Here is a 15,999-nt window from a genome sequence, read left to right on the forward strand (position 1 = left end):
TGTTAAAGAGCCAGAAGCCCCCTTTTCCAAGTGAGAAGTCAGTTTTTTAAGAGAGACTCATAATTCGGCATTCAGAAGCCCCTTCCCTGAAAGCTCCGAATTCGAGCAAGCGGGTTCCTGCTGGAGGCTGATTTAGCCCAGCCCCGCAGGCTCCGGGCTGGGGGCTATGGGGCTGATGCGACACCTGCTGTTCTCTTGGGGAACTTCAGCGACCTGCGGAGCCCTGTGTTCATTCAAACGTTAGTGAGCGCCTACTGAGTCCCTGGCACCGGCCTAGAGGTGGGAGATGACAAAAATTCTGTCCCCACTAAGTTTAGACGCTAGAGATCATCGTTTTCCGCACCTGCACTTTATGACCAAGGAAACTGATGCTTGGGAACGGCTAGTAGCATAGCCCGGTTCACACAGCCCATCCACTTGGGAGAATCGAACCTGTGCCATCAAAATTATTATCACAAAAAAGGTGATCGTTTTATGAGCGATGTCGGCCTTTCACCCCTCTGACCCCGTCTCCTCCTCTCTCCGCATACACTTGGCTTCTGGCATATAGATCCCTCGCTGCACACCCCAGGCGTGCTCCCTTCTCGGGGCCATGGCTTTGCTGATCCCTGCCTGAACCTCCTTTTCTCCCTCCACATGTTCACATACTCACTGCCTCCCTTCGCTGAGGCCTCTGTTCAAATACCACGAGTTAGTGAGGCCTTCCCAGACCATCGAATCTGAAGTAGAAAGTCCTGGACCTTGAGGGTATTATGCTAAGTGAAATAGAGAAAGATGAATACCGCATGATTCCACTCATATGTGGAAAATAAATGAGCAAACACATAGATGCAGAGAACAAATGGGTGGTTACCAGAGGGGAAGGTTGGGGGAGGGTGAAAGGGCTAAAGGAGGACATTTGTGGGTGACAGATGGCAACTAGGCTTTTGGTGGTGAACACGATGTAGTCTATCCAGAAGTCAAAATACAATGATGTACACCTGAAATTAATATAATGTTAGAAATCAGGGGCTGGCCCCATGACCGAGCGGTTAAGTTCACGCGCTCTGCTGCAGGCAGCCCAGTGTTTCCTTGATTCTAATCCTGGGCGCGGACATGGCACTGCTCATCAAACCACGCTGAGGCAGCGTCCCACATGCCACAACTAGAAGGACCCACAACGAAGAATATACAACTATGTACTGGGGGGCTTTGGGGAGAAAAAGGAAAAAAATAAAATCTTAAAAAAAAAAGAAATCAATGTGACCTCAATTAAAAAAAAATAGCAAGTCATGTCACTCTATTCTCTTACCCTGCTGGACTTTTCTCCAACACTCTGTTCACCGTCTGTCATCTTCTATGTCTAGTTACTTCTCTGAGCCTCAGTTTCCTCATCTGGAGACAAGACTAGTGCAACTGATTTCACTGGAGAAATCCTATATCAAGCGGGTCTGGCATGGGGCCAGGCAGGCGGGAGGCACTCAACCGCCCCAATCTTCCTCCTCTATTCTGTTTGAGGGTCACCACCACAGCATGGGTGACAGGTGGTGTATGTCCATGCCCGGGATCCGGGCCCATGAATCCAGGCTATGCAGAGCACAGAGCAGTGAACTTAACCACTACGCCACAGGGCCAGCCCCTCTTTCTCCATTCGTCCGTATGGACAAATGGCCACTTGGTCTTATGGAAAGTATGAATAAAAGCATCTTTAGGAAATTTTACTATTTTTCTAATTTGGAAATTTAAAACATTGCCCTTGCCTGGCAAACTCACATTCAAAAGAAAACCCCTAAGCACTTTTTTTCTAGGTAGATAGTTGCCACTAGGCAATCCCTCTATACAAATTCTGGGGCTGTAACCACGACTCCTGTAACATCATTATTTATTTCCTAAAATGTGACATGTGTCACTAGAGGCAAGCAAGATGATTTTACGGGCTGCACGAACAAACATTTTAAATGTTAATAGTTTTGTGTTTATTTTTACTATCTTCTATTTCTGGCAAGTGACATTGACTTCCTTGGTGGCGAAGTAACTTTCCTTTTAAAAGTCATTTGTTTCATTTTTAATAAACCAATTTTAAAAATTAGATAAATAGCAGAACAGGTGATATAAAGATCAAGAAGGCAGTGAGGGAATGACTGAATTTCAGGAAACAATGTCATAGCTAACAATAGCAGCTTCTGTTTACTGGACATTTTTTGTATGCCAGGCCCTAGGACAAAGGCTTTACATATAGGTGTGGTTATGGCGACATTTTTCCATTTGAGGAAACTGAGGCTCCGAGAGGTGAAGTCACTTGCTCCAGGTCACACAGCCAAGAGGTAGTAAAGCTGGGATTCAAATCCAGGTCGGTGGGTCTTTAGACTCTAGTCTCCTGTCTCCTCCTCCTTCAGTTTAGTTTTGGAACCTGAGACCCTGTACTTGGTCCCAAGGCAACTGGGATGGAGAGAAGTGGGTGGATGAGGGACGTTTGGAAGATAGAATAGACATGGCTTCGGGACTGATTAGATGCGGGGGCTGAGCGAGTAGGAGTCAGGGCCATGCCTAGGTCTCTGGCCTGGTGACAACATGGGCAGAGGGGACGTCCCTGAGTTGGAAATCAGGTAGGGTAAGGAAGAGGTTTGGATACGTTGGTGGGGGGAGTGGTCCAGAAGGCAGTTGGACACACGGGTCTGGGACTCAGGTGAGATGGCCACATAGCAGGCAGAGTATGGGGATCGACTAGTGAGCACAGGCACGGAGAGTGGCTGCTAAGGCTTGTCTGGCTCTGGGATGGGCTGTCTCTCAGATGGTAGAGGGGGCTTCTTCGGCAAGACGGGAAGTTTCCTCCTCCAGTGTCACTTAGGTGTTTTTCAGTGCAGGAAGGTGAAAGTTGGAGGGGGCTGGAAGCACAGGAGGCCTTGGGTTTTCCACAGGAGTCTTTATTACAGTGTAAATCCAAGCTCAGGCCTCCCCTGGGCCCCATGCAATGCCCCGGCGTTGGGGCTACTGGCGTCCGGGAGACACCAACCCCTCACGGCGCCTCCAGCGGCGGGTCACGGAAGTGCACAGCAGGTGCCCTATCTAGGCAACTACAAGTCCCAGCAGGCCCCGCGGCCAAGGTGCCTCGCCTTTCCTGGACTCCTAGAGTAGAGCCTCCTGGGAAATGTAGTCCTGGCCGCTCAGGCAATTTGCGCAAACTTCCTGCCGTGAGCGATCTGGACACCCACCGGCAAATGGCTCCGGCCGAGGCGGGGAGAGGGTGGGGATGGAAGGGAGATGGAGGGGAGCAGAGGGCTGCAGAGGGTGGGGGCAGGCGTCCCGCGGGCAGAGACAGCCCCTTCATTCGGCTTTGGCTTTGGATCCGGAGACTGCGGCTGCTGCCGAGGCGAGGGCTCCGGTCCCTGGGATCTTAGCTCGGATCCTGAGGGAGAAACAGGTGGGGTCACGAGGTGGGGCAGGAGACGGGGTAGGTATCTGAGAAGCACGGAGAAAGCTGGATGGAGGAACCAGCTGGGTGCCCAAGCCAGTCCCTACCCTCCACCTAATGGGGCCCGCATTGGAATTGCCTCTCGCCCTTTGAGAAGGGGACATTCAGTCCCAGGAGATTTAGGGACAGGGAATGGGGCGGCGCGAGTTCCCAAGGTTCCCCCCTCCGCATCCCATCCATCTTCACGCCATGCCCTTACTTAGCTTTGATGTGGCTCAACTGATTAGTCACCAATCCCACATACTGGTCAATCTGGGCCTGGGGAGACCAAGAAGGGACGGAAGGAGAGATTAGAGGGGGTCTTTCTCCCCAGTTCATCCAGGAGGCTGCTTTCTCCCCGACCGCCACATCAGGAGTTGGGGGAAGGGGCCCACCACACCACCTGCAACGCTAAACCTAATAAATACCCTTGGGAGTCAGAAGTTCAAGTTGAAGTGTCGGTCGGTTGGGCCACACTCCGTATTGGGAGTAATGTGAGGTAGACACACAAGAATTGGCCGGTGAGTCTGTGTCCTGGACACAATTGTTAATCTCTGAGTGAGCTGTGCATGCATGTGTGTGCGTGCACATGTGTGCGTGTGTGTGTTTGGGGCAGTGTGAGAGTAGAGGGCGTTGGTGTTGGCTGTCGAGTCCAGGTGGATTGATTTAAATACTGGTTTAATTCACAGTGTTCGCTGACTTGGTGAGCCTTGGGGATCCCAGCCTATGAGAGCGTTAGTTAGGACCATCTCTCTGGTGGGGATGGGTATCATTTGGCCCTCAGCTGTGCTGGAGAATGTCAAAAAGGGAATGTCCGTCCAGCTGCCTGTCCCTGGATAGGACAGATGTCATTTGGCCCTGGAGCTGTCAGTGTGGTGGCCGACAGTCATCCTACCCGATTTTGATGGAGCTCTGAGTCCTTGGCAATTCCAGGGAGTCAGGGCATCAGACAGTCCACCGGACTGGCTGGGATGGGAGTCAGTCAGACCCAGACTATGTGTAGGGATTAGAGGGCATGAGTCTGTCTGTCTGCGACTGGAATGTGTATTTGTCAGTCTCTGGTGGTATCAGGGGAAAAAGACACCTGTCAGGCTGCCTGTCTGTACCTAGGACGTGTCAGTCGGACCTTGGATCCGTTGTCAGGAAAGGGTATCAGTCCATGTGCCTTGGGTTGGGGCATGTCCGTCAGATCCTGGCTCTGTCAGGGGTGGGATTACCAGTTGGTCTTCCTGTGTCTGGCTAGGACATCTGCTGTGGGACCCTGGCTGTAGAGGGGGGACAGTCAGACCACCCATGTTTGACTGCCAGCTGAGGGTCTGCCACACTCACCTGGTGCTGCCGGTACAGCAGGGGGATGGTGAATAAACAGATCACTCCTGCGGGCACAGAGACGGGGGTCAGGGTTCTCCCAGCAGATTAGCAGCTCCATCCAGAGCCCTGAGCCCCACCGAACCCCAGTGACCCACCCCACCCCCACAGCCTTCCCAGCTCACCCAGAATGAGAAGAGTCAAACCATTGAAGACGGCACCCACGAAGGTCAGGATGTAGAAGAGAAGGGCCAGCTGGGGGTGAGGGTCAGGGTCAGCAGGGCCTGGAGGGCACTCCCCAGGCTGGGAACGTCCCCAGCAATGGCCCTCTACCCCCCCGGGGCGGGACGGTGAATGTGGGAAACCCAGGAGGGAGTGAGGGCTTCAGGGCACCTTGAAGGAGTCCACAAGGTCTTCAACCAGGAAGAAATGCCGAAGCTGGGTGGCCGCGGAGACCACTCGGGATGCAATCTGCTGGGACAAATGCTCCTTCTGCTCCTGAGTCAGGGTCAGGTCAACATCCAGGTAGGCCCTGGAGAACCAAAGGGTGCGAGGCCACTCAAGGGCTGGATGGGGCCCAGGCTGAGAGGTATGACTGGGACAAGGGCAAGAAATGGGGGTTGGGGCGAAGGGCAGGTGTAGAGGGCTAGGGTCAAGGTCAGGGTAGGGAGCCAGGCTCAAGGATTAAGGGTGAGAGGTTAGGAGCAGAGGTTAGAGCTTGAAGTCAAGGGTCAGAGCCTGATTTAAAGTTATGGTTGGGGTCACGTTGGAGTCAGAAACAGGAATAAGATGGGTCAGGGGTCAAGGCCAGGGTGAGAAGTTAGTGCCTGTTTTGAGGTGATGGGTCCTGACTTAGGGTCAGCACTGGGGTGTGGACAGAGGTCGGGGTCAGGGGCCGGGGGTTCTCACTGGAAGGGGTTGGTGCCGTCCCCCCGGTGTATGGCCTGAAGCACTTTTCGGTAAACCCTGAGAGAGATAGTGCCACAGAGCAGCAACAGGGCCACATGGGCGACCACAGACACGATGCTAAAGTGCAGGAGGCAGAGCAGGGAGACCATGAGGCCGGTGAAGACCACACCTGACGTCCTCGTGTCCTTCCAGTACAGCAGGTCCGCCACTGTGGAGGGGGTTGGCAATCAGGCTGGGGTTTGGACAGGCCTGGCTGACCTCTTGACCTCCCACTTCCTGTCTCAGGGCTGCACCATGACCTTTTGGCACATCTGTCTGAGCCTTAACCCAATTTCCAAATTTTCAGTTGTCTTCTTTTATTCCGTGCTTGCCTCCTCTCTTTGCTTCCTGGAAAGCCCAAGTCAACCACTAGCATCTTACTCATCTTACTCCTGCCCATGGATTATGCGTGGACACCATAATAAAATGGAATCTTATATAAACTTGTCTACTTCTCCTTCTAGAATTCCCTCCTAGCCCTCCCCAAAGCCCCTGTCCATAGTTGTCTATCCTAGCTGTAAGTCATTCTACTTCTTCTATGTGGGACGCCGCCTCAGCATGGCTTGATGAGCGGTGCGTAGGTCCACGCCCAGGATCCGAACCCACAAAGCCCTGGCTACCAAAGCAGAGTGCGTCAATTTAACCACTCGGCCACAGGGCTGGCCCCTGGAATAGCTCTTCATTCATTCCTTTTAAGGGCTATGTGGTATTCCATAGTGTGGCTCCATCATCATCCATTTGATTCAACCATGCATCTATTGCTACCCTCCCCCTGTTCCCCAACAGTGCGGCGAGTACCAACCTTCTACAGATATTCTTACTTCCAGGAGATTCTATTTCTGAGAGAATCCCATGGGTGCAATCACTGGGTGGACTAAGTATATATTTTCGAATAGCATAAATATTGTCAGATTGCTTCCTAGGAAGACTCTAACAATTCTGATTTCCATGAGCAACACGAAAGTGATCTTTTCGCAGCAGCCTGCCCAGCAATGGGTATTCTTGTTATTTTTATTTTTTGCCCACCTGACAGGTGTAAAGTGGTATCTCCTCCATACCCCTACCAACACGCCTTTCTGGGTCCTCAAGGTACTAATAATAACGCCGTCCTCCTTCCTAAGCCCTAACTCAAATTTCTGACCCCTTTCTGAGACCCTAAACTCAAGCCCTGACCTCTGGACCCCGGTGACCTGTGGACCCCAATGTTTCATCTCAGCCATCGAAACCTTTAACCACCCTCCCTATAATCCGATCATAGTGGAGCCCTGAACTGGAAGCCCAGTATCCTTTCTTTTCCTTCCAGACTCTCTCCATCCTCCCACCCTCCCTCCCTCTGACCCATGCTGACCTGTTCCCCTCAGGGTCTGACTCCCCCCACTTCAGCATCCTCCCTATACACATCCTCCCATGTACCTCTAACTAGGGCAGGCCTCGCCCGCCCCACACACACCCAACGCCGGGTCCTTCCCCGCAGGCTCCCGGAGGCCGGTGCCAGTGGGTGGGGGAGGGGCCAGGTCGTCTGAGGCGGGGGCTAAGTTTAGGCACGCTGGGGGGGAGGGGGCCTCGGCCACAGCTGTGCTGGCCCGTCCAGCTCCTGAGTGACAGCGCCGCCTGGGCCTGAGGCTGGGGGAGGGGGCCTCCCTGCTCTTGGGCCCCAAAGCCCTGGCTCTGCCGAGAGGAGACCCCACGCTTCCTCCACGCCCTCCCTAGACACCCCCGCAGACCCCCAGCCCCAGCCTGCAGCTCTGGGGAATCTGGGACCAATGGGAAAAATCCCCCCAGATTCGAGGGAAATAAAAGCGGATCTGGACCCCTTCCCACGGTCCCCAACCCTCGTCCCAGCCCACCCCAAACGCCCACCTTTACTCCCCATCTCCGCTCCGAGCGAGAGGCTGCGGACACTGCTGCTTCTCGGGGATTTTGCCCACTTTGGTGGAACCCGGAGGGCGGGAGCGGGGGGGCGGGGCCCCCTTACACCCAGCCAATGGCTCTCCACAGAGGTGGGGACAGTTCCAAAAAGGGGCGGCTCTCTTTGCAAACAGCCCAAAGCCGTGATGTCTGTAACCAAGCCCTGGCCGTTCGTGGAGGCTGAGCGTATTTTAAAGTAAGGCGGGGTCTATTTGCAATTGGTTAAAGGATGTGGTCGGGGAAGAGGAGAGTTTCTAAAAGGCGTAGAGTTTAATTAGAAATGTCCCATGGCCACATCCAGAAGACAGCCTTATTTTTTCAGGGGTTTGGCTTGTCCAAAATCAGGCTGTAGGGGGAGTACTGCAAAAGAGGGATTATTTTTTTTTAGCAATCAGCCAATCCTAACGCTCGAAGGAGGGCTAATTTCTCAAGTGGGAGGGAGAACTATATAAAAAGAGCCAATGGTAATCTTAGATAAAGGGAAAAAATTTTAAAGGGCGGAGTTTATGATGTCTAGCCAATAGCAATATCTCCTCCCCTCACTCCCCTCCGTTCCTTCAAGAGGTTGGTCCCTTTAAATTCCAATCCTCCCACCCTCGCTGTGGTCCAACCGAGCATCTTCACTCACGCAGTTTACCTAGAAGGTGTGGTTCCAACGTGAATTCTGATTGGTCCGTGCTATCGAGGCTCTGCCCAGTGATTGGCTCCCGCTCCAATTGCCCCCCCGGCTCTTCCTCCTTCTGGTCCAGAGAGGGCTCATCAGGCCAGCAGTTCGAATCCCGGGATCCCGGTGGGGACGGGGTACGGGCCTGGGGGGTCCCAGAGCCGGGGCTGGGCTGTGGAGTCAAGACTTCGTGCGGCGAGGACTGAGCGACTCCGAGTTGTAGGTCCAGTTCTGGCGCGTTAGGGAGAGAAGGCAGTGAGCATTCACCTTGGAGGTGCCCAGAGAAGAGACCACCCACCCCTTGTGGCTCCGGTCCCAGCGCCTAGGACATCTCACCTTTCCCAGCCTCTCCAGCCTCTGATCTGTCGGGCTCCTCGTCTTCCAGCGGGGTGGAGCTACTGGTGGCAGAGTCCTCCCCGGACCCCGCTCCCCGGGCCGCCCAGGCCAGCTGGTCCAGCTGAAGCCCCAGGTCCTCCAAGGGGCGCTCGGCCGGCGGGGCAGCGTCGGGGTCACCGCGGCGCCCGGGCTCCGGGGATTGGCTCAGGCTGGGGATGCTCTCCAAGCTGTCGCCCAGGCCAGGCTGAGGGGGCGGCTCTCGCGGTTCGGAGACTGAGCGGCCCTGGGGCCGGGGGCGGCGGGCTGCTGAATCCCGACGCGCCCCGGAGCCCACCACGCCGTCGAAGGCAATGTAGGAGAAGGTCAGCTCCCGAGGGGTGCCCCAGTCCTGCGACGTGGTTTCTTCCTCGTCGTCCTCCGAGAATTCCCGGGCTGTGTGCAGCTCCCGAAAATCCGAGTCGTCGTTCCCTCCTGCAGAGAGCATCGGAGGGCCGTGAGCGCCTCGGAGCAGCACCCCGACCCTATCTCCTCAACCCTCCCCTCCCCTTCAAGTCCCACCCTCACCTCCTCCCCCTCCACTTACCTTCTGTAGAGTCAGGGGTAGAGGAAGCTGTCGACGGAGCTTCTTCTGCGAGAGGGAAAGAATCGAAGACTCTTAGAAGCTTGGACTGTCCGAATCACAGAAGTGTGCCCGTCCTGGAGACTTGGACGGTCCGAATTAAGGAATCTTAGAATATTTTAATCACGGGACCTTTAGAACATTCTGCATACAGACTGTAAAACCTTAGTATCCCTGCTATCAGAAGGTCAGTCTTAGAAATTCAAATCCAGGAAACTTCATCTTAGAATCCTCAAATTAGGAATTTTAGGTTTCGATTCATTTCATTCCTTCAGTGACCATTTATTGAACGCCTACCTGCCAGCCAGGCACTGTTTTAGACCCTGAGGATACAATTGTTGACAAAACAGACAAAGCCCCTACCCTCACACAGCTTACACTCTATGGGGGAGACAGACAATCAACAAATACCTGATGTTGGGTGTTAAGTGTGCAGAGAAAAACAATGCGGGGAAGGGAAAGTGAGGGGATGCTCTTTCAGACAGGGTGGTAAGGAAGACATCGCCGATAAGATGACATTTGAGCAGAGACATGAATGAAGAAAGGGAGCCATGAGGATATCTAGAGAAGAGTCTTCCAGGCAGAGGGAACGACCAGTGCAAAGGCCCTGAGGTAAGCACTGTGCTTAGCATATTTGACGAACAGAGAGATGTGAAGTGACTGGAGCACAGTGACTGAGGGAGAGAGGGGTGGGAGATGAGGACAGATAACGGGGGTGGGGGTGGGGATCATGTATGGCCTTCCTTTGTAAGCCAAGGTAAGGACAAGATCTTAGAATGTTGAGATGAAAGTCTAAAATGCTGAAACAATAAATTCTTAGAATTTTGGCATCTGGACTCCCAAATACGCAAGTGGCTAGATCTGAGAATGTTGAAATCCACGGGGGTGTGGGACAGAGAATATTTGACAGGGACTGTTAGCGCCCTGGGCTTACAGATCACGAGGATCAGATAAGGCGTTTCCAACGTGGAATCTAGCCGCTCAGAGCTAGCTCGGGGCTCAGCCTACAGAAGATGCTCAATACCGTCTGGAAATTGAAATCGGACGCCGCCCGCCCCCACCTCGTTTCCTCAGCTGGGGAATCGGAGGCCAGGAATCAGAGGCCCAGGGCGGAGTGGGTCTCCTCCACGGTCACTCCCAGTCAGTGATATAATCCGCTAAGGACCCAGGAGTCCTGGCCCCAACCCAGGATGGCTGTTTCCCAGGGACAGGAGGTTGGACAATTGGGGAGAGGCCGGGGCTGCCTCTGGGTCTGGGCAGGAAACGGAGGTGGGATGCCGAAGATGGGTGATGCGGGGTGGTGGGAGGGGGGAAGTCAGACCCCTCTTCTCCATCCTGGTTCTATCCCTCCGTCCAATTCCCCTCCTCGCCGGCTGCGGCCAGCACCAGGCCGAGGGGACAGCTCCTGGCGAGCGTCCTCACGCCCGGGTGGGGCCCGGCGGCGCATCCCAGCGCCCAGCGCGCCCCCCGCCAGCTATCTCAGTGCCCCCCATCCTCCGCCCCGTCTCACTCAGGTCCTCCGGGTCAGGTCGCCCCCGTCGCCGCTGGAACGCGGGGGGAGGGGAGAGCTTCCTTTGTCTCCTTCGCCTCCTCCCCCATCCCGGCTCTCCCGCCGCCAGGCGCGGAGAGGAGACCAGGGAGGAGCCCACCCGAGGCCTCTGGGCCCACACCAGGCTCGAGCCTCCCTCCTACTCACTGCAGTGGGCGAAGACCGGCAGGACCTGCCCCATGGCCCCCCTCGGGCCTGCATCGGGACCCCCGCCCACTCCGGCCACGCCGCCCTGGGCCTGGGGCCGCGGGCGCTCATCTCCGCCGCGCCCACGACGCCGCCGCCATCCTCGCCGCCTCCTCCTCCCGGGCCGCTCCAGCAGCCGCCGCCGCCGCCGCCGCCCTGTGCTCGGCTCGGCGGGGGCGGGCGGGGCCGCGGCGGGGAAGGCACTGCAGCGCGGGGCCCGGGGCGGGGCCAGAGGGAGGGGGCGGAACCTGGGGAGGGCCAGGGGCGGGAGGGGGCGTGGCTTTTCTACTAGAGGGGCGGGGCCAGGAGGGTCGGCTCCGGGGCCGCAAAGGCGTGGGGGGCGGGGTCTAGGCAGAAAGGGGCGCGGCCTTTAGGGAAAGAGGGGCGGGGCTTAGGCGGGGAGGATGGGGGCGTGGATCTCAGAGTGGGTTGGGGCTGAGCTAGAGGCGGTGCACAGGAGAGGGTATACTCTACCGCTGTGAGGTGGGGTCTGAGCCTGGATTCTCAGAGGGAGTGGGAAATGGGACGGGAAGGAACTATATACTCAGAAAGTTTTGAGACAAGAGGAGGAGCTCAGACATGGGTGGGGCTTAAGCCAATTTAGAATTATTCAGAGTTGGGCGGGGCCAGCCAGAGACGGAGGAGCTGGAGGCGTGGCCTAGAGGGAGCAGGAAAGAACCGGCAGGGGAGCGGGCGCGGCCAGAGGGCGGGCGTCACCTGGAGAGAGGAGGCCGGCTTTGGCAAGCCAGCGTGGGGGCTGGGCCTGTAGTTAAGAGGCGGAGCTAGAGGCGGGGTCGGGACTGCGAATAATACAAGCATCTGAGACAGTGGGCTTGAAGGGATGAGCGGGACCTGGAAGAGGAGCAGCTGAAGCCCGGGGGTAGGACCCAGACGGGAAGGGTGGAACTAAAAACATAAAGGATTTAAAGATTTGGAAGCCGGGAGCTTGGACGGAGCAGGACTGGGAACCCGTAGCCAAGAGTGTGGTGTTGAGAACACGGATTCTAGAGTTCGTTTCCCTGCAACACTGTTCCCTTCTTCCGTGACTCAGTTTCCTCTTCGGTAAATCGGAGATGAGGACGTAAAATAGTGGGTAGCACATGGGGAGGGCTCGTTTGCTACTATTACCATTTCTTCCTGACCCAGATCCCAAACCCCGCTTTGAAGGTGCGAGAGAGAGGATACCCAGAAGTCCATTCCTTTCTAGAAACTCGACCTGAGTGCAGGTCAGGATATAAGGAGATTTAGGTGGTTTAAAGTCTCACAGTGGAGGGGATTAATGCGGGGGGGTGGGGCGGGCAGGTGCAGAGGGCGGAGCCTTCCTGATCCCAGGGCCAAAGGATGGCAGCCTTCGCCCACCTGCTGGAGCGTCTCTTCTGGCCAGCTCGCAAAGAAGAGGAGGCAGAGGAGGAGGAAGGGGAGGGGCGCAGGACTCCCCACGGGCCTCAGTTCCTCCTGGACGCGCCGCGATGCGCCCAGCGGCCGCACGGGGGTGCGGCGGCGTCCTGGGGCCTGCGCTTCGGGGCGAGCGCAGCGCAGGGCTGGCGCGCGCACATGGAGGACGCGCACTGCGCTTGGCTTGCGTTACCGGGACTGCCCCCGGGCTGGGCTTTCTTCGCCGTCCTCGATGGCCACGGCGGGTCGCGAGCTGCCCTCTTCGGCGCGCGCCACCTGCCGGGCCACGTGTTGGAGGCGCTGGGACCCGCGCCGGGCGAGCCGGAGGGCGTGTGCGAGGCGCTGCGCCGCGCCTTCCTGAGCGCAGACGCACGCCTGCGCGCTCTCTGGCCCCGCGGCGAGCCGGGCGGCTCCACCGCCGTGGCTTTGCTCGTCTCCCCGCGCTTTCTGTACCTGGCACACTGCGGTGACTCCCGCGCGGTGCTGAGTCGCGCTGGCGCCGTGGCCTTCAGCACCGAGGACCATAGGCCCCTCCGACCGCGGGAACGCGAGCGCATCCACGACGCGGGCGGCACCATCCGCCGCCGGCGCCTCGAGGGCTCTCTGGCTGTGTCCCGGGCACTGGGCGACTTTGCCTACAAAGAGGCTCCGGGAAGGCCCCCTGAGCTGCAGCTCGTTTCCGCGGAGCCTGAAGTGACCGCCCTGGCACGCCAGGCCGAGGACGAGTTCATGCTCCTGGCCTCTGACGGCGTGTGGGACGCGATGTCTGGCGCTGCCTTGGCGGAACTGGTGGCATCGCGCCTCTGCTTGGGCCTGGCCCCAGAGCTTCTGTGCGCACAGCTGTTGGACACGTGTCTGTGCAAGGTCCTGGGGGTGGTGCCTGGGATCATCGAGGGGCAGAATCGAAGGGATTTAGAGAGGAGGGGCTTGGAGAGGCATGAATAAAGCTAGAGGAGGGGGTGGGGCTGCACTAGAGGGCGTGGCCTGCTGGAACGGGGCAGAGCCAAAATATGGAGAGGGCCGAGCCTGAGGGATACCTTGAGGCAAGATGGAAGAGTAGTGGTGCTGGATAGTTAAGAGGGAGGGATTTAAGAGAAAGGGCGTGGTCTTTTGCAATGGGGCGGGCCTGGGAGGTAGGCGTGGGTCCTGAGATATGATCGGTATCAGAAGAGCGGCTATACAGCAGGATGGGCGTGGCTTTGGAGAAGGGGCGTGGTTCTCTTTAATGGGGCAGGGCTGGGACAGTGAGAGGGCGTGGTCTAAGGGTTTGGTCCAGGTGAGAGGGCTTGGTTTAGACTGGCAGATGAGCGGAACTTGAGAGAAACGGGCATAACCAGAATGGGGCGAGGGGCACCCCAACATGGGAATTGTTGGGAAGCTCTGCTTCCAAGGGCATTGGGCCCCGTGCTGGGACATTCAACCGTGTCGCACCAGGCTCTCTTTTCTCCACCTTTTCCAGGGCAGCCTGGACAACATGACCTGCATCCTGGTCTGCTTCCCGGGCGCCCCCAGGCCTCATGAGGAGGCGATCAGGAAGGAGCAAGAGCTGGACGCAGTCCTGGGCCGCAGGGTCGCCGGTGAGCAGGCGCCAGGAGCTCGGCGGCAGGGGTGGTCAGCAAGCAGGGGAACCCCCATAACCCCTGCCTCCTTCTCAGAGCTGTGTTCCTCTGCCCAGGAGCCCCCCAGCCTGAACACGGTTTTCAGGACTCTGGCCTCAGAGGACATCCACGATTTACCTCCCGGGGGGGGTGTCTACTGCAAGTGAGTCGGGGTGGGGTGGGGTGGGATGCGGGGAGGGTGGTCAGAGGAGGGTCCCCTCCACAGGGCCTCGCTCTGCTTTCCAGGGCCGCTGTCATCGCTGAAGCCTATTCTCAGCTCTGCCAGGCCTCAGGAGAGCGCCGGGAGGTGAGGACCCTGTGTCTTGAATGCTACTCTCAGGCCCATGTAATCCAGCCCCACCCCTTTGGTGATGGGGAAATGGAAGTCCGAGGGGACAAGGGACTTGCCTGATATGTTAATACATTCTCACTCCTGGCCCTGAAGCTTTGTGCTAGACATGATGGGTCGGGGAGGGATGCTGAGCGGGGAGAAGAGACTGTGTTTCCCTCCAAGAAATGTGTGCCCTGCCTTGCTCCGTAAACCTCCGTCATCCCCAGCACCACCCCCTCCATCCAGAAATAAGGCAGAAAAATGCAAGGAATGTTGATGACCAAGGCCTGGTTGTGCTGCAGAGACCACCAGGACGTCCCCGAGGTGGTCCAGGTCTTGGATAAGAGAGGTTGTAAATTGGATCCAGGGAGCCTCGGAGAATTTGGAGATGTCCGAAGAGGTGGTGGGAAGAGCCACATAAACGAAGGCACGGGGCGGGGGTCAGGGAGGAGATGGGAGAGAGGAAGCTGGGACCAGAGCCTGAAGGCCTTTGCTGGGCAGAGGGAGTTTAGCTGTTACCCCTCAGAGGAGGGGGGTTGCTGGTGGTCTCCCAGTAGCACTGGGACTGATGTGTCAGGATTCTTTGAAATGAGTGAAAGAAACCCAATTCAACCTGGAAGAGGAAACCAGGGAATTTACTGGGCCAGGTAATTGAAGAGTTCAGAGACTTGAGGCATGACCTCATCCGCTTGTCAGATGACGTCATCAGGAACCATCTCTCAGCTTTATTTTCTCTGAGTTGGCTTCATTCCCAGGCAGGGTCTCCCCGCATGAGGGGGCAGAGAGTTGCTGCTCCAGGTTCCTGTCCCACAAGCCTGCCATCCCCAGAGGAGAGGGCACACCAGTCTCCCGGGAGTGGTAGCGGTGGTTTCAGAGCTGGTTCTCAATGGCCACGCCGGGTCACATGCCTGACCAGTCCCTGTGGCTCTGAATGGCCAGGCTGGGGTCATGTGCCCCACCCCCAGGGGTTGGGGGTCTACTCCACCAAAACCGGATCGATTGAGAGATGGGGAATGGTGGACCCTCAAAGAAAAATGACAGTGGAGCTTCCAGAATATAGCGGAGTAGATACTAAAAGGCAAGGAGGGGTTCCTGTTCATCGTCTCCCACATTTTGTGTTACAGAAGGGGCAGAACAGGGCTGGGCAGCCCACTGGCACGCATTCAAGCTCTGCTCTGGACTTGAAGACATGACAGCTTTGGGGACCCTTTGCCCAGTTGGGGTCTCAACGGAACTAAGGAACAAAACTGCCTTTTTCCAGCTATGCAGACTAGCGGAAGGAAGACAAGCCAATGGAGGAACCCCACAAAGCTTATTTCCCCATCTCCTACTTCCCTCTCACAGAAAGTCTTATGAGAGGGGAAATTCCACTCATCATCTAGACTTAAAAATAAAATCCCAAACCCAATGTTTCTGAAATATTTAGAGCTGAACGGACCCTGAGAGATCACCTAGTTCAAGAACCTTCTCTGCCCCTTCCCATTTTTCATGTTTTCAGGTGAGGTAGGAAAGAGTCTTAATTGTTAAATTTTAATTACATAATTCAAAATACATTTTTCTGCTTGGGAAAAAAACACCACCATTATTTGCCCGGTCATTTGGCAAATATGGATTGGGGATCTCCTTGTTCACAGCCACGAACCGGGCAGACCCACTGAAATTTCTGCCCCACTGGGGGCCCCCTCCGAGTGTGGGGGAGACAGCCAGGAAGGGAATTTATCTAAGAT

The 15,999-nt window shown here is 56.6% G+C and overlaps 2 protein-coding genes across 6 annotated transcripts; one reads left to right on the forward strand and one right to left on the reverse strand.

Annotated features, from left to right (window-relative positions):
- Window positions 1–2,887: 2,887 nt before the first annotated feature.
- RTN2 (reticulon 2) lies at window positions 2,888–11,130 on the reverse strand. Of its 2 annotated transcripts, XM_008542723.2 has the most exons (10): window positions 10,910–11,130; window positions 9,178–9,222; window positions 8,595–9,065; window positions 8,232–8,489; window positions 5,648–5,855; window positions 5,132–5,270; window positions 4,924–4,993; window positions 4,760–4,806; window positions 3,651–3,709; window positions 2,888–3,385 (listed from the first exon to the last, which is right to left on the reverse strand). In XM_008542723.2, exons 1-10 carry the CDS (start codon window positions 10,941–10,943, stop codon window positions 3,304–3,306), a joined length of 1,413 nt encoding a protein of 470 aa, XP_008540945.2. In that variant the 5' UTR covers window positions 10,944–11,130; the 3' UTR covers window positions 2,888–3,303. The 2 variants fall into 2 exon arrangements, with proteins under 2 accessions (XP_008540945.2, XP_070489082.1); XM_070632981.1 differs by lacking the exons at window positions 8,232–8,489; window positions 8,595–9,065; window positions 9,178–9,222; window positions 10,910–11,130 and adding an exon at window positions 7,547–7,937.
- Window positions 11,131–12,264: 1,134 nt separating this feature from the next.
- On the forward strand, window positions 12,265–15,848 carry PPM1N (protein phosphatase, Mg2+/Mn2+ dependent 1N (putative)). Of its 4 annotated transcripts, none has more exons than XM_008542725.2 (5): window positions 12,265–13,207; window positions 13,803–13,920; window positions 13,999–14,104; window positions 14,188–14,248; window positions 15,397–15,848. In XM_008542725.2, the coding sequence occupies exons 1-5, from the start codon at window positions 12,290–12,292 to the stop codon at window positions 15,463–15,465; spliced, it is 1,272 nt and encodes a 423-aa protein (XP_008540947.2). In that variant the 5' UTR covers window positions 12,265–12,289; the 3' UTR covers window positions 15,466–15,848. The 4 variants fall into 4 exon arrangements, with proteins under 4 accessions (XP_008540947.2, XP_008540949.2, XP_008540946.2 ...); XM_008542727.2 differs by having other exon boundaries at window positions 14,019–14,104; XM_008542724.2 differs by having other exon boundaries at window positions 14,168–14,248; window positions 15,397–15,680.
- The last annotated feature ends 151 nt before the right edge of the window (window positions 15,849–15,999 follow it).

The sequence above is a fragment of the Equus przewalskii genome, chromosome 9 (genome assembly GCF_037783145.1).
Source record: "Equus przewalskii isolate Varuska chromosome 9, EquPr2, whole genome shotgun sequence".
NCBI lineage: Eukaryota > Metazoa > Chordata > Mammalia > Perissodactyla > Equidae > Equus > Equus przewalskii.

Coding starts and splice junctions, on each gene's coding strand:
- RTN2 (XM_008542723.2), bottom strand. CDS start 10,943: ATGGGGCAGGTCCTGCCGGTCTTCGCCCACTGCA. Junction 5,856..8,231: donor GTTGGAACCACACCTTCTAG/GTAAACTGCGTG, acceptor CCCCCTCCACAG/TGGCGGACCTGCTGTACTGG. Junction 4,994..5,131: donor ACCTTGTGGACTCCTTCAAG/GTGCCCTGAAGC, acceptor CCTCACCCCCAG/CTGGCCCTTCTCTTCTACAT.
- PPM1N (XM_008542724.2), top strand. CDS start 12,290: ATGGCAGCCTTCGCCCACCTGCTGGAGCGTCTCTTCTGGCCAGCTCGC. Junction 13,921..13,998: donor CCTGGGCCGCAGGGTCGCCG/GTGAGCAGGCGC, acceptor CCTCCTTCTCAG/AGCTGTGTTCCTCTGCCCAG. Junction 14,249..15,396: donor CCTCAGGAGAGCGCCGGGAG/GTGAGGACCCTG, acceptor TTTGTGTTACAG/AAGGGGCAGAACAGGGCTGG.